The sequence below is a fragment of the Eulemur rufifrons genome, chromosome 8 (genome assembly GCF_041146395.1).
Source record: "Eulemur rufifrons isolate Redbay chromosome 8, OSU_ERuf_1, whole genome shotgun sequence".
Classification (NCBI taxonomy): domain Eukaryota; kingdom Metazoa; phylum Chordata; class Mammalia; order Primates; family Lemuridae; genus Eulemur; species Eulemur rufifrons.
In genome coordinates this window covers 35,212,754-35,229,790 of record NC_090990.1, presented here as the reverse complement: position 1 = coordinate 35,229,790, position 17,037 = coordinate 35,212,754, and the positions used below count along the sequence as shown (strand labels likewise).

The window sequence follows — 17,037 nt, the reverse complement described above, 5'->3', positions numbered from 1 at the left end:
ATGCTACCATAGCCTACTTGGTCAGCGAGGACTGTAACTTCACCAGCGTTGGGCTAGACTCAAAAATTAGCAGCTTTGCCACCAGAGATTACTAAGATCAATTTTGGGCAGTGGGACAAATAGTGTGACTTCAATTGGAAGTGATTTAAGAAAGCCCACAGCTTTGCTAGGCCGATTGCAGTTCTAATTGGGTAAAGCAGCACACCAGCCAAAAAGTTGACAGGGAGATCACTCACTCTGGTGGAAACCAACTGTCATGTGTGAGGACACTCAAGCAGCTCTATGGAGAGGGTAGAAGCTGGAAGGGCTTTGCTGGAGTGTTTGTGAAAGCTTGAAGATCCTTGAAGGAATTGTCAGATGCGTGTTTGCAGGGAAGTGAGGTAAATGTTACTGGAAACTAGCAGAAAAGGGGATCCTTGTTATGTAATGGCAGAAAGTTTAATAAGATAGTCACCTGCAGTAATGTGGAATTAGGAAAGATACCTAATGAAATGGTGGTCTGTCTAAGGAGGCTTTCAGACAAAGTGTTAGAGGGGCTGCCTGGTTTCTCTTTTTTTGTTTATAGCACAATATGAGAGGAGAGGGAGAAGCAGAAGGAAAGGCTGTTAAACAAAAAGGAGTCAGAACTTTGTGCTTCTGATGATTCCCAGCCTTTCCCAATGACAGGTAATGCTGAAATTACAGAAATGACTTATAAGTGAAAAATCATTCCAGAGTAGTTCAGAAAATTATGATCTGCTGGTAAAACTGACGGTGTGACTGTAAAATCCTTCATTAAAACCTCAGAGATAGCCAACATGTTGCTTTAGAAAAGCATTTAATCAAATATGTTTTCTAAGATGCTTAAGGGCATTGTCTCTCAGCAATCTCAGCAGAAGCCCAATATAGAGAAGGGTGTATCTTTTGTCTCATGGAGTGAACTCCAGTAAGATTCATATGAGAATCAAAATAATTTTAAGAGCATTATACTGATAGAAACACCACCAGCTTAGTCTGAAATGGAAACATTACAAAATGAAAAGGCTTTGGGACCTTCAAAATTCTATAGACAGACCCAAGCTCAGAACACTAAGCAGCTACAAATAGCTTACCTCTCATTGCAAAGGCATTATAATTCAAAGGATGGGAAGCAAGAGCCCAGAATCTGGGGACAAGAACTGTTGATAGTTACTTCTGAGCAGGAGCAGAACTAAGTCCTAATCAAGGAACTTCCATTTTCCTGGCTGGATTTCAGAATTGTTACCCTATTTTCTCCCTTTTTGAACAGGAATATCTACAGTGATTGCTGCACATGGGTACATTGGGTGTGTGGGGCAGATAACTTGTCTCTTTAGTTCATAGGTCTTCTGATCATGAGGAACTATATTTTAGAAGCTGTACTTAAAGAACTATACCTGAGGAGCCTTAGCTATACCAGGATTTGATTTAGATGCTAACATCCTGGATTTCAAGCTGAAGTTGTAAAAGGACGAGACCTTTTGTTTTCTTTTCTTTTTCTGGTGCAGCATGAGTATATTTAATACATGAGAGAAATGCCCATAATTTATGGTCAGAGAGCAGACTGTGGTGGTTTTAAAGCTGTGTACAAATTTTTTGATACTCCTTCATTGAAAAGGTAGAATGTGGTGGGAGTGGCAGTGTTAAGAGTTCTGAGACTACATCATTATGGCTTCCTCCTTGCTCTCCCCTTGGATCACTCACTCACTCTGAGGAAACTAGCAACCATGTCACGAGGACATTCAGCAGCCCTATGGAGAGGCTTATGTGATGAGGAGCTGAGTGTTTTTGCCAAAATCTAGAAAGGAACTGAGACCTCCAGCCAACAGCCATGTGAGTCAACTTTCTTGGGAAGCAGATTCTCAAGCCCCAGCCAAGCCTTCAGGTGACTGCCACCCAAATGACATCTTGACCACAGTCTCACGAGAGATTCCAAGCCAGAAACACACAGCTCATCCTGTGCCAGATTCCTGACCCATAGAAACTCTCTGTAATAATAATGTGTTCACTGATGTTTTAAACCACTGTTTTATGGTAATATGTTTTATAGTAATAGATAACTATTACAACAAGCAGACATAGTTGGTCACAGCATGGGTTTGTAGGCCAAATGTAGGCCTCTTGGTCAATGTCTGATTTCCATGGCCCTGGCCACAGATGACATTCTTTAACGTTTGGTGAATGCACAATTGTATGCTTCCAAATATTTTCTCAGATACCTTGTAACTGTCCGTTGAACTTTATCATTTGTCTCTGCTTATCTCAGTGTTCAAGCTGATGATGGAAATGTTGTTGGAAATAGGAGCCTGATTCATTCCTAGATCTGAATATAAGTTAAATTAACAGAAAAAAATGTTTGGAGACTTACTCGTGTTCTGTTTTCAGGAACTACATACCTAGCAGCTGTGGTTTTTTGTTTGCTCGTTTTTATTTTTGTTATTTTTAACATGAGATTATCCAAAGTATTTTTTTTTAATTTTAATTGATAAATAAAAATTGTATTAATATGTATTTATGGCACACAACATGATGTTTTGAGAGAGATATATATGCATGTATATATTGTGGAATGGCAAAATTAAGTTAACATACTAATTTGTTGATTATATAGTTAAATATGCCTTAAATTATAAAAGTAAAAACTAACATCCATTAAGTATGTTCATATATTTATGACTATAACATAATAGTTAAAAATTTAAAACAATTTGACAGGAAACTACTTGAAAATAAAAATACATATTAGTTAACCCCTAAAAGTAATATAGTCACCCATAAGTGAATCATCAGCAATGACACTGTTGCTTACTGGCATTTAGCTTTACTGTGTTGTTTTGGTCTTTAATAAGAATTTCAAACTAACAAATGAAGCAGCTGAACCTTGATAACTGTTTATTACTTTTGTTCGTATTCTTATTACTAATTACTATCTCTTTGACAATGGAACTCTCTAATAATACCTTCCTTTTTCCTCTCAGGGAATTGCTCCAAAGCTGGAATTTTCTACAACTTCAGTTATTACTGAATGTCTGATAAGTTCAAGGAAGTGCCGCACTCAGGTTAAAATCATTTATTTGAAGTATTTACTGGCTTGATATATCTGTTCATATTTATGGCCATTTGACAAGCATTATTCTTTTATTTGAGCTGTAGCTGTTTTCACTTTTTGGGGGGTCAATTTTTAGTTTAAGTGAAAACAACTAATGTAGGTATTTAACAGTTTGGTTATATCATAATAAATGTAAGAATGAAAAACTTGGTACATACGATAGAGGGTGCCATGATGGTTTTTTTTATTTTATTTTGTTCTTTACTTCATGTACTTTTTTTCCCCTTAATGCAGAGAAATCAAGCTGCCAGAAAGATGTTGGGATCAAGAAGTCCCACAGAGATCTAGATTGGAGGCTTCTGTAAATCTTATAGAAGTTACAGATTTCTGCAGAATGTTCAAAGGATACCTTTTTAGCAAATGTGACCAGAGTTCTCAGACTAGGATATTGGTGTTTAGTGAGTGTAGTTTTTTGAGTGTCTCTAATTCCTCAAGGGACTGTTGCTCATTTTGGTGGCCATACTGGTGCTGTCATATCAAGAGAAGCTTGGACATTTCAGCCCAAGTACCTTCTGTATTTTTGAAAACTGCCTTTAGTAAGCAAGGATATCTGGATCTAATATTCCGTTCTGGTCTAACTTCTTACTGAGTCACCAGGATGGTCTTGCTATCCTGTCTATAGGTTATCTAATAATGTCTAGACCTCACTCATGCAGTTACATTGTGATCAGGTAACAATGACCTGTCTGTGATGAAGAGCCAGTAACATAGAAAGCCCAGAGGGCTCAGTCAAACAGGACAGGATTGGGCCTATCATGGAAGGAATGGAATGTTAATTTACTACATTATCAGCTTTTAAGTAAATTTGCTGAGGATGCTAACTGTGACTTAAACTAAGAAAGGTAAAATATAGTTATAGAATTGTTATGGGGACCATTCTTATTTTGTTTAGCAAGATGTTTAGTATTTCAGAGTCAGACTTTAGTTATTTATCTTTTAAATGTAAGCTGAGATAGCTTTTAGAGATCTAACAACCTATGCTTGCCAAATGAGATATGTTATTGACTTGTTTTTGAGATGTGCACTGTGAACATTTGTAAATTATTAGAAATCTTTGCCTGGACAATTTTTCTATCCACACTGGGGTATGTCCTTGTAATGGATAGGTAGAGAAGTATGTTTTTCTTTTTAACTTTCTGTCTGAAATATATACATAGAAAAGTACGTACATTCTAAGTGTACAGCTTGGTGAAAGAGCCCTTTCTAAATACAAAACCATTACGCATTAGTAGTTTCACTGTACTTATGAACTAGCATTTTCCTCTGTAAACTTTTGATAATTCTCTTCCATTTATTTATTTTTTTGACTGAGAATTTAAATGTTTGTTGTTTAATCTTTATTGAGCAGAGATGTGAGAAAATAGGCATTTGTGTCAGACAGTGTTTAATATGCTTTAAAAACAGACAGATCTGGGTTCAGGTTCCTCATAAAGCTGCTGTAAAAATTAGAGAATATAGGCAATGTGCCTGGCATATGACATATAATTAATATTGTGGCTGTTACTAAGGCTATTTTATAGGAATTAAGATAGTTGAGGAGATATAGATGACAATAGATGAAATATAAGGTATAAAACATTGCCTGGTAGGCACAACAGAGTATATTCACTTTTACATTAAAATTCTGGATGTTGACAGTCCTTGATCTTATTTAAGAAGGTGATAAATCTACTTTTTCCCCAAGTGATTAATATTTACAATTATAAGTTTTTAATGGCTATAAAGCATCATCTTTAGTTTTAATGGTAAGCATAAAATATACTATTTTGATTTTTGAGAGGAGTAAATAGGTATTGTAAAATTATTTAGGTTTACAAATACTTCATTGATTTATTCTTTTCAGCACTTTATTTTCAAATTGGATGTCAATTTGTCACCAATTGAATGGACTGAAAAATTAGCATATTGTAATTTTTCTGGAATAAAACTAGTTTTCTACTCAGTTATTCTTACTACAATGTAGACTTTATTATTAAATTGTTAAATATTAGTAGTAACATTTTAAATATCAATTTGTTAATCTGCCATATCACGTAGATTTTGTTATATTACAAACCTAACTAATGTAGTGGCTTAAAACAAGAAGTGTTTCTTATAGTTCTGTAGGTCTGCTGGGTCATTCTTTCACTCTGCACTGGCTGGTTAGGGCTGAATGGTTTAGGATGGTTTCGCTCATTTAGGCGGCTGGCAAACTTTTTGGTTGGGGATAGACCTTATAGTTCTGGTGATGAGCTTGATTTCAGCTAGGGCAATGGTCACAAGACTCTCATCATCTATCAGGCTAATAATTCCAGCTCATTTACATAGTGGCAGGAAAGTTTTTAGGAGTAAGAGAGGACAGGCACTTTTTAAGTCTCTCCTTGTGTCACATGTGCTATTGTACTATTGGCCAAAGGAAGTCCAATGGTCAGACCTAGAGTCATTGTAAGTGGAGAAACTACCCTAGGTGTGGATACAGGAAAGAAAATCATGGCAGCCATTTTATAAACAGTGAAACACAGCCACTATTTTAAGTTTTACTAGGCATGAGCAGAGTGCATTAAGGAATGAGTAGGGTTAGACAGCATGCATTTGTAGTAGGTACTACATAGTTTATAACTTCCTCTAGTTGTATGCAGCATTCAAAAACTTAATAAAGAAAGAAGATGGGGTTAGTTATGTTGTGGTATAATCAGAGGTGAGTATATAAGAAGGAATTTTATAGCATTGCTGAAATGAATGATTGTAAGTTCTGCTGGGTCTGAAGGTGAGAGACACTAAACATGTATAAAGGACTCTGGGAAAGAGCTCTAGGGACTGAGGAGGTAAGGAGGGCAAGCAACAGTGAGAGTAAAAGAAGTAGGTTGAAGGCCGGGCGCGGTGGCTCACGCCTGTAATCCTAGCACTCTGGGAGGCCGAGGTGGGCGGATCGTTTGAGCTCAGGAGTTCGAGACCAGCCTGAGCAAGAGCGAGACCCCATCTCCACTAAAAATAGAAAGAAATTATATAGACAGCTAAATATATATATAGAAAAAATTAGCCGGGCATGGTGGCGCATGCCTGTACTCCCAGCTACTCGGGAGGCTGAGACAGGAGGATCCCTTGAGCTCAGGAGTTTGAGGTTGCTGTGAGCTAGGCTGACGCCACGGCACTCACTCTAGCCTGGGCAACAAAGTGAGACTCTGTCTCAAAAAAAAAAAAAAAAAGAAGTAGGTTGAAGAAAAGAGATTTTGGTCAGCAATATATTTTCAGAGTTGGGGATACAATGGATCTGGAAAATGATGAAATCTAAGATGTAATAGAAAAAGATAATTAAAGCTGAGAAATAGAAACTCTAATGCCAAGGCTTGGAAAGATTCATTGCTTGAATGTTTTATTATTAATAGTAAACCTCAGAGGTCCTTTCTGATGCTAACATTCCTTGTTTCTGTGAGTCAGTATGATGTCATAGAGATGGATGAAATAAGGTAGGAAAATTCTGGATTACTTGTTGAAGTCATTGAACAAGATGGGAGAAGGTCTAGGAGCTTATCAAAAACTATAGTAGAAAGAAAGATGAAATAATCTGATGTTACTGGTCTGTATGAAACTCATAGGCTTATTTTTCTAGTTAGGAAAATATATTTTTTTCCTATGTATCTACTTTAAAAAAATATTTGACTCTTTCTCCTTCCATTCACATATGTATTTTATTTGCTTAGATACCTTAACAAATAGGGAAGAGAGTTGAGAAGTGGAGAGGGAGGTGGGATTGGTGGTTTTTAAAAGTGATTAAAGTTAGAAAGACATTCAAAGATTCTTACTTAGCAATCCATTTTCTCTACTTAAAAAGCTTCTTATAATTCTAGATAAAACATGAATAAATCTTATGTTATTTACTTGTAATCCAACTGTTAAGGCATGTATAAGGCAGAGACTATTTGAATAAAATGTTATCTTAATAATACAACAAAATTATAAATAACAATTAAAAAATTTTTAAATCAAACTTTTAGGCTGCTAACCAGTTTTATTAGAAGATAAGAACCAGTTATTAAAGTTTATACATCTTTTATACATTTTACTTTTATAAAAATATGGGACCAGAATTAAGATATATGATTATCTGTCACTGAATTATAAAATTATAGCTTGAGTGGGACCTTAAAATCCTTAATCTTGTATTAATAGAATCCAAATATTGCATTTCATTAAAATATGTATAAAGTTATTCTTCACATTTTCATGTTGTAGATATGTATATAATATCAGCATGAACAAAACTTATTTTTATAGTTTTCTCCATAAAAATTTCATAATAAACTTATTAGACATGTATATTTTTAACATTATTAAACACAGTTCTCTTAAATTATGTAGCCAATTATTGGAATACTTAAATATAAAAGATAACTAGTATTTGCATTAATTTCTTAGTATACTGAAAAATAATTTTTCTGACTTTGTTTTTAGAGGTTTCAAATGATTAAGTATTGGGCATTAGTTTTATAAAGTCCTTGTTAGTTGGACTTAAGAAGGAAGTTTGATAGAACGTGCTTTACTTACTACTGTAGAAAGAGTTATGTATCTAGGAGAATATGGATTTGACTTCTCCCAGGATCAACACAGATAGGAAATAGGAAGGACTGATCTAGTTGGCTTTGATACAGTTTGTGTGTCTTAGTTAAATTACTTAAACATTTTTTTCTCCAAATGGGTTTTTTTTAAAGATCTCTTTTGCCCAAGTTAATTTTTATTTTTTACGTTTAGGATAAATTTACTTACCATTCGGCTCCAGTTGAAAAATCACACGGCAGACTGCAAGGCAGAGCATCAAGATCACAAAAGAAAAAATCCAAATCACCTGAGAGAAGTAAATATTGCGTAAATGCAAAAAACTACGAACAGCCTACAATTTCTTCAAAATCACACTCTCCATCTCCCTACACAAAAAGACGGATGTGTGAGCTATCTGAAGACACCAGGCGGCGGCTGGCCCATTTAAATCTGGGACCCTATGAATTCAAAAAAGAAACAGATAAACCTCCATTTGTGATTAGACATGTAAGTTTTTCCATTTGAAACTAATGAAATCTTTTCTTCCACTAAAATATGCTGAAATGTCTTTCAACGTCTAGCTTATATTAATAATTTTCTTTCCTGAACTGTTAGCCTAGCAATCTAAAATGGAAAATTAACTTAAAATAAAAGAACATTTTTTTTTCAGTCTTTAAACCTGGCAGAGATCAAACTCCATTGTGAACGCCATGTCATATCCTCTTAAGTACCCATTTCCTTTCTTCTTCTACCATGGACAGTGTAATAACTCTACAAATTGAACTTGATTGTAATTGACATTAGTACTAAAATGGAAAAGTAGGGTTTTAAAAGAGAACCAAATATTCTTTCAGGAAAGGAAGACCCGCCACCCACCCCAGGCGTTTTAAAAATTATAGTGGAAAGTAAGTTTCCTTTGAAATGATGTCCTTCGGGTAAACTTTGTATATTGGATCTTTGAAGCAAATTATTAATTATGGGTACGAGAAGGCCTTTGAAAGGGAAGAGAGTTAACCTAAGGGTAGCATAGTTCTAATCTTTCTGTACAGAGAAGCCTGCTTTGAATCTGGTGTCCATATGTGTTCTGGGGTAACTTTCAATATGATAGTCAAGTAGACTTTGGCTAAATTTAATATCAGAATATTTAATAAAGGACTCTCTCAAAGTCTTCATAATTTCTTGAATTCTTATAAAGTATTTTACCTTAAAAGCAATTATTTACCAAAAGCTTTTAAATTAATAAAAAATACTAATTAATATAATACAAGGGGACTTCAGAAAGTTCATGGAAAATTTGTATTATAAAAAAACTATGCATGGATTTCAAAATTTTTTGCACCAAAATAAACTTATATTAACTTGTTATAACATGTCTGAACAGGATCTAGTTTGAAGTACTAAGGAGGATAAGACTAAGTTTGAAAAGAGACCCTATCAGAGCAACATGCTAAAATTGAAGCAAGAACAAACATTGAATTTACGGTGAAGCTTGAGTAGAAGAATGGTGAAATCATTGATGCTTTACAGAGAGTTTATGGGGACAATGCCCCAAAGAAATCAGCAGTTTCCAAATGGAAAATTAATTTTAGGAAGGGATGAGAAGATGTTGAAGATGAAACCTGCAGCAGCAAACCATCCGTATCAGTTTGTGAGGAAAAAAATTAATCTTGTCTGTGCCCTAATTAAAGAGGACTGACAATTAACAGCAGAAACAATAGCTCAACTAGTTCAGCTTATACAATTCTGACTGAAAAATTAAAGTTGATCAAACTTTCTACTTGGTGGGTGCCAAAACCTTTGTACCCAGATCAGCTGCAGACAAGAGCAGAGCTTTCAATGGAAATTTTAAACAAGTGAGATCAAGATCCTGAAGCATTTATTCAAAGAGTTGTAACAGGAAATGAAATATGGCTTTACCAGTATGACCCTGAAGATGAAGCACAATCAAAGCAATAGCTACCAATAGGTGGAGGAGGGCCAGTGAAAGCAGAAGTGCAAAGGTCAAGAGCAAAGGTCATGGTGATAGTGATTTTGGATGTCCTAGGCATTTTGATTGCTGACTTTGTTAAGGGCCAAAGAATGATAATATCTGCTTATTGTGAGAGTGTTTCGAGAAAGTTAGCCAAAGCTTTGGCAGAAGATGACCTGTGAAAGCTTTACCAAAGAGCACTTCACCAGGAAAATGCTCATATTCATTCCTCTCCTCGAACAAGGGCAATTTTGCCAGAATCTTGATGGGAAGTCCTTAAGCATCCACCTTACAGTCCTGATTTGGCTCATTCTGACTTCTTTTTGTTTCTTGATCTTAAAAAAATCTGTAAAGGGCAACCATTTTTCCTCAGTTAATAATGTAAAAAAAGACCACATTGACATGGTTAAATTTCCAGGACCCGCAGTTCTTTAGGGATGGACTAAATGGCTAGTATCATTGCTTACAAGAAAGCCTCTTGACCTTGATAAAGCTTTATGTTGAAAATAAAGTTTATATTTTTATCTTTTAATTCCATTTTTCTGTGAACTTTTTGAAATTCTTGTATAATATATTAATATATTTAATAATACTAAACCTCAAGATTTAAGTACCCATAGAAGCAAAACAACTTTTTGGGATATCTATAAAAATATTTCTGACTAATATTTTTAATCCATTTTTTCTAAATTCTAAAATGAATTAATCCAACATGTAAATATGCCCCTTTGGAAGTCTAATAGCTTTGTGGACATATACCATCTGAAAGTTCAGATTTTCTTTGTGTTACCTTTTTAAAACAATTTAAATGTGTCTTAAGCAACATTTCATCTTTATGTTTTGACTATGAATCCTTTATTCTTTTAACATAAAGTTACAGATTTTCAATTATAAAAGAAAGTATATAGTATAATGAATAGTTTTAAATGATGATATTTTATTGAGGTTATTGTGATTGCTTTTCTGTTTTCTATAGAATTTCATTAAGTGCTGATCACATTTTTTTGGTTGTTTGCACAGTATTCAGATAATGTTTTAGTTACATGTTTTTGTTGAGACAGAGTCTCACTTTGTTGCCCCAGCTAGAGTGCAATGGCATCATCATAGCTCACTGTAACCTCAAACTCTGGGCTCAAGCAATCCTCTTGCTTCAGCCTCCCAAGTAGCTGGGAATACAGGCATGTGCCATGACACCCGGCTAATTTTTCGATTTTTAGTAGACATGGAAGTCTTATTCTTGCTCAGGCTGGTCTCAAACTCTTGAAGAGTGTTATCATTATAGGCATGAGCTACCGTGCCCAGCCTAGTTGCATGTTTGATTGTGGCTTAAAAATGCCTTTAATTTTATGTCTGCCTGTAATTACAAATTAAATGGAAAAGAAAGGATATACTATATTCTTATCATAGTAGCATTTTAATTAAAATGCCTATGTAGAAAGATAAACCAAAATATTGTGAGGGTTAGCCACATAAAAATTGTTTGAGTAAATAACTGCTCTTAAACTGTTTGTTTTATTATTATTTTTTATGTCAGTGTTCAGAATGGAATAATTCTAATATTGCTTGGTATAAACCTTGAAATTTTCATTTAAGTGGTTTTCTCTCCAGCTTTTCAATGAACAGAAATGCATACTTCTAAGTCTATACTTAGAAAATTGCTTCCATTATTGAATGGGAAACTGGAATTTTCCAATGTATATGTAAACATAGAGATGGTTTTTGCCCACCCCCCTCCCCCCACCGCAGCCATTCATGGTTTTAAAAGCTCATAGAAATTGGTAACTAAACAGAATTTTAACTTGATACATGCATATGTAAAACGTTAACACTTTTAGGAAAGACATTCTAGTTTATGTACATGATGCGAAAAGTAATCTTAAAGGAAAAGGAAACAGTTTTAAGAAATCAATTAGCATACTTCCAAACAAACTGGCATAACCATTCTAGAAGAATTAAACAGCCTTTTTATTTTTCATTTATGCAAGATAGGATCTTTTTTCCTATTGTAAAATACACACAACATAAAATTTACTTTTTCAACCATTTTAAAGTATAAATTCAGCAGTATGACGGGTGTTTACAGTGTTGTTCAACTGTCTGGTTCCAGAACTTTTTCATCTCCCTAAATGGAAACCATGTACATAATAAGAGTTCACTTCTTATTCCTCCCTTCCACCAGCCCTAGCAACCGCTATCTGCTTTCTGTCTCTATGCATTTGCCTATTCTGCCATTTCATATAGATTCATAACAATATTTGGTTTTTTGTGTCTGGCTTTTTTCAGTTAGCACAGTGTTTTTGAGGTTTCATCTATATTGCATGTATCAGTACTTCATTCCTTTTTATGGCTAAATAGTATTTCATTATATGGATATACACCACATTTTGTTTATCCATTTATCTGTTGATGGACATTTGGGTTGTTTTCACCTTCTGGTTATTGTGAGTAGTGCTTCTATGAACAGTTGTGTACAAATTTATTTTTCACAGTGGCTGCACCATTTTATATTCTTACTAGCAATATATAAGCATTCTAGTTTCCCCACATTCTCGATAACACTGTTATTTTCTATTGTTGTTTTGCTTTGTTTTTATTATAGCTATCTCGTGGGTGTAAAGTATCTCATTGTGGCTTTAATTTGCATTTCCCTAATGACCAATGATGTTGAGCACCTTTTAATGTGTTTGTTGACTATTTGTATGTTATTTTTGGAGAAATGTCTACTTGTGTCCTTTGACCATTTTTAGTTGGCTTGTTTGTCTTTTTTGTTCTTAAGTTGTAAGAGTCCTTTACATATTCTGGATTCTGGATCCTTACATGTGGATCCTTACATCTGGATCCTTACATGATTTGCAAATGTTTTTTCCATTGTGTAGGTTGCCTTTTCACTCTCTTTTTAAAAAACTTTTATTTTGCAAATTGTGGTAAAATACACATAACATAAAATTTGCCATGTCAACCATTGTTATGTGCACAATTCAGTAACATTAAGTACCTTCATGTTGTTGTGCAACCATCAGCACCATCCATCTCTAGGACTTTTTTGTCTTGCTAAACTGAATCTCTGTACCTGTTAAACAATAACTTCCCATTTTTGCCTCCCCCAGCCCCTGGCAACCACCATTCTACTTTCTGTTTCTATGAATTGGACTACTCTTGGTACCTCATATAAGTGAAATTATACATTGTTTTTCGTTTTGTGACTGACTTATTTCATCTAACATAATGTCCTCAAGATTCATCCATGTTGTAGCATGTGTCACAATTTCCTTCCCTTTTATGGCTAAATATTCTCTTATATATTGACATGACATTTGTTTGTCCATTCATCTGTTGGTAGATATGTGAGCTGCTTCCATTATTTAGATATTACGTATAATGTTACTGTAAACATGGGTGTACAGAGTGAATAACGCTGCTGTGAATAGGGGTGTACAAATATAATAGCTGTTTGAGCTCCTGCTTTCAATTCTTTGGGGTATATACTCAGATATAGAATTGCTGGATCATATGATAATTCTGTTTTTAGTTTTTTGAGAAACTGCCATATTGTTTTCCAATGCAGCTATACCATTTGACATTCCCACCAATAGTGCAAAAGTGTTCATGTATCTCCACATCCTCCCGAAATGTTATTTATTTATTTATTTTTATGATGGCCATCCTCATAGGTATAAAGTGGTATCTGACTATGATTTTAATTTCCATTTCCCTAATGATTAGTGATGTTGAGCATTTTTTCATATACTTATTGGCCATTTGTATACCTTCTTTCGAGTAATATCTATTCAAGTTTTTTGCCTATTTTTAAATCTGTTTCTTGTTGTTGAGTTGTAGGAGTTCTTTATACAATCTGGAGAATAACCCCTTATCAGATATATGATTTGTTAATATTTTCTGTGATTCTATGGGTTGCCTTCTCTCTCTTAATACTGTCCTTGGATGCACAAAAGTTTTTAACTTGGATGAATAGGGGTGTCTTTTTTACACATTTATGTCATTTTGACTTTTTATTTTTGGTTAGAAACTATGGTTGACAATTATTATAGTAAGCTGTAAGGCACTGAGCATGCTAGCCTCTGAACACAGACAAGACACTATTTGAATTCAAAATGTACATGCTAAGGAGATAAGTAACAAATGGCTGGACTTGTTTTTTAAATATGGCAAAATAGATTGCTCTTTTTTTTAACCTTTTAATGCTAGCCTCTGAACACAGACAAGTAAAGACACTATTTGAATTCAAAATGTGCATGCTAAGGAGATAAGTAACAATGGCTGGACTTGTTTTTTAAATATGGCAAAATAGATTGCTCTTTTTTTAACCTTTTAATGGAAAGCAAAATAGGCAATGGAGTAATGGACATTTCAACGGCAAATCTCTTCATTTTAAATTAGTACAAATATATACAAATTTCTAAAGTTTAATTTCAATTTTACTTAAAAATGAACAACAAAATATCGACTAAACTCTGACTTTGAAACATGCCTGACCCTTACAAGCACCATCATGTTAACCTGATGATATGTGATCTCTGTACCCTAGTTGTTTTTCTGGTGTCATGAGATTGAAGGATTGGGAATATTTAAGCTCTTTTTTACATTGAAATCCCACTTTCTCTAGGTTGATCCCCCAAGTCCCAGGGCTGATACTTTATTTGGATCTTCTGGCAGAGACTGTGAAAGAGATGGATGGTCAAGGATGCACAATGGTAAGCTATAACTTATCTTTCCTCGTTTCCTTAGTTGCCTGAGCTACAATCAAGCCTTTAACTTGGCATCAGTTAACAAAAACAGAATCTCTGCTGTATTATTGGATAACGTGATATAATGTAGCTTTTTACAACTTGTGGAACATCAATATAGGTACTCTCTAAAATAATAGAATTTGTGTGTTACTATAAACCGTCTTCCTGTTTAAGCTTCAAAATACATACTAGCATATTAAACTGATACCTTATACTATTATAAAAAAACAGCTTGATTAATTTGGTTTTACTCAATATTTTCTAAACTTATTTGACTATAGAACCCATTCTAAGTAATTTTAACTACTTTAATAATTGGTTTATTTATTAAAGAATACAGGTAACATGACAAATGTTACCATGTAAAATACACTAGCACACAAAATACTTAATAAATATCAGCTGTCATTCTAATTATAATAGTTATTACTTATATTTATAAAAAGATAACATTCTTTAAGTTTAGTTTATAAGAGTATTTTTTTCATCTTTAGCCCTAGTCCTTGTGGTTAGATAGGTTCCTTTTTAAATTCTATATGATGGTGATTTTTATGAAGAAGGTTAAATAGCATTGTATAATTAAGGGTATTTGAGTGTTATTATCTGTAGACATTGGCTAGTGAGTTAAGCAGTTATTCACTAACAGCCTTTGTAACTGAGTCCAAGCTCATGCCAACCCAGAAGATGGAGGGCTAGTGTCTCAAAGAACCATTTTAATTTAGTATGAGTTTCGGCTTGTTTTATGTTAAGGGAAAGGGGAAGGGGGGGTGTTGAAAGAGATAAGTAAGGACCACAGACATTTGGGTATCAGCAAGGTTCCAAGGAGGTTGTGAAACTTCTTTGTTATTGGTCAGTTAACTCTGAAGGATGGAGGTCAGGTCACAATTTTCCTATAAATCTTTAACATAGTGTTGTTACTTTTGTGTATACTTTCCTCATCTCCCTGGGAGTTAGTTTTGGGAAAGGATTGGTTATGTTTTTTTTAAGAGTTGAACTGCAAACTAATGTGAAGAGCTAAGCAGAAGCTTTTAACCTAAAGGATACTGCTTCAGGGGGTCAGAAGCAAAAGCCTCTAAGCTAAGCCTCTCTGCCACTGTTACTTTAATTTACTACACACTGAGAAAGTCATAGAGGAAGAAAAATGAGATAGACTAAAAAAAATAGAATCATAACATGGAGTGAGCTTCATCTCTTTCTGTTTCTAAACTGTAGTGTATAATCTCTTTTTGTTAAATGAGGAAATGAACCATTCTTTTCTGAGAACATGCGGAGTTTGTGCTTGTTTATTTTGGGGTTTTTTTTTTTAGCACTAACAGAGAGATAGATGTGATAATCAATACGTCTTTTATGTTCAGAATAGCAGATTATATGAAATTAGAAACAGATGTTAAACTCTGTTTCCCCTCTTAGAAGAAACTTACGGACATGGAAAATGAGCTTTAAGAACAGCCAAAGGAAACTAACTTCAACATAAATGTTTCTTTGGAAGATATTTTTGGAGCATTCAAGTGTCTTTCTCTTGACAATTATATATTTGCTGGCAGAACTGTTACAGTTTCTAGTAACTTTCAATCTGCTTTATGTAGAAGTACGATCAGAGAGGTCAATTGCTTTTTTTTAACTTCTTATTCTGACATAATTTCAGACTTACAGAAAAGTAGAAATAGTACAAAGAATTCCCGTATATCTTTCGTTCAGAATCTACAAATAGTAATATTTGCTTCCCTTTTCCCTCCCCTCTGTGCCCTCTCTGTATGTGTCTTTGTATAAATTTTTTTTGACAAGGGCATTATTATAGACTGAATTGTAGCCCCTAAAATTTCATATGTTGAAGCCCTAACCCCCCATGAGATGTATTTGAAAATGGGGCCTTTGGGGGGTGATTAGGTTTAGATGAGGTCATGAGGGCGGGGCCCTCATCATGGCATTAGTCTCCTTGTTCAAAAAGGTACCAGAGAGCTTGCTTTTTCCCTCTCTCACTGCCATGTGGGGACTTAACTAGGAGATGTGTCATCTATAAGCCAGGAAGAGAGATCTCACCAGGAACTGACCATGCTGGCACCCTGATCTCTACCTTTCAGCCTTCAGAACTGTCAGAAATAAATTTCTGTTGTTTAAGCCACCCAGTGTATGATATTTTGTTATGGCAGCCCAAGCAGACTAATGTAGGCATTATCTTATATGATGCAGTTATCAAAAGTAGGAAATTAACAAAGATATAATAATATTAACTGATCTATAAACCTATATCAGATTTTGCCAGCTGTCCTAATCTTTGGTCCCCAATCCCTGTGGTGGCCTGTTAGGAACTGAGCTGCACAGCAGGTGAGCAGTGGGCAAGGGAGCAAAGCTTCATCCGTATTTACAGCGCATTTCACCACCTGAGCTCTACCCCTACCCACACCCCCACCCCCCGCCCCCATCCATGGAAAAATTGTCTTCCATGAAACTGGTCCCTTGTGTCAAAAAGGCTGGGGACCACTGGTCCTAAGGATATCTTCATAGCAAAAGAAATCCCACATCATACATAACATTCAGCTGTTATTTCTCTTTAGTTTTCTTTAATATGGATCAATTCCTTAGTCTTTCTTTGTGTTTAATTAAATTGATAATTTTGAAGAGCACAGGCCAGTTATTTTATAGAATGTCCCTCAATTTGGGTTTATTTAATTTTTTTCCCTCATGATTAGACTTAGATT

At 34.6% G+C, this 17,037-nt stretch overlaps 1 protein-coding gene across 1 annotated transcript in view; it reads left to right on the top strand.

Annotated features, from left to right (window-relative positions):
- Nucleotides 1-17,037, top strand: part of SPATA6 (spermatogenesis associated 6) — a 111,094-nt gene that overhangs the window by 42,265 nt on the left and 51,792 nt on the right. Inside the window, exons 6-8 of the mRNA XM_069479173.1 lie at nt 2,976-3,056; nt 7,835-8,128; nt 14,215-14,302. Coding sequence (XP_069335274.1) covers nt 2,976-3,056; nt 7,835-8,128; nt 14,215-14,302 — 463 coding nt within the window. The remainder of the gene's footprint in view (nt 1-2,975; nt 3,057-7,834; nt 8,129-14,214; nt 14,303-17,037) is intronic.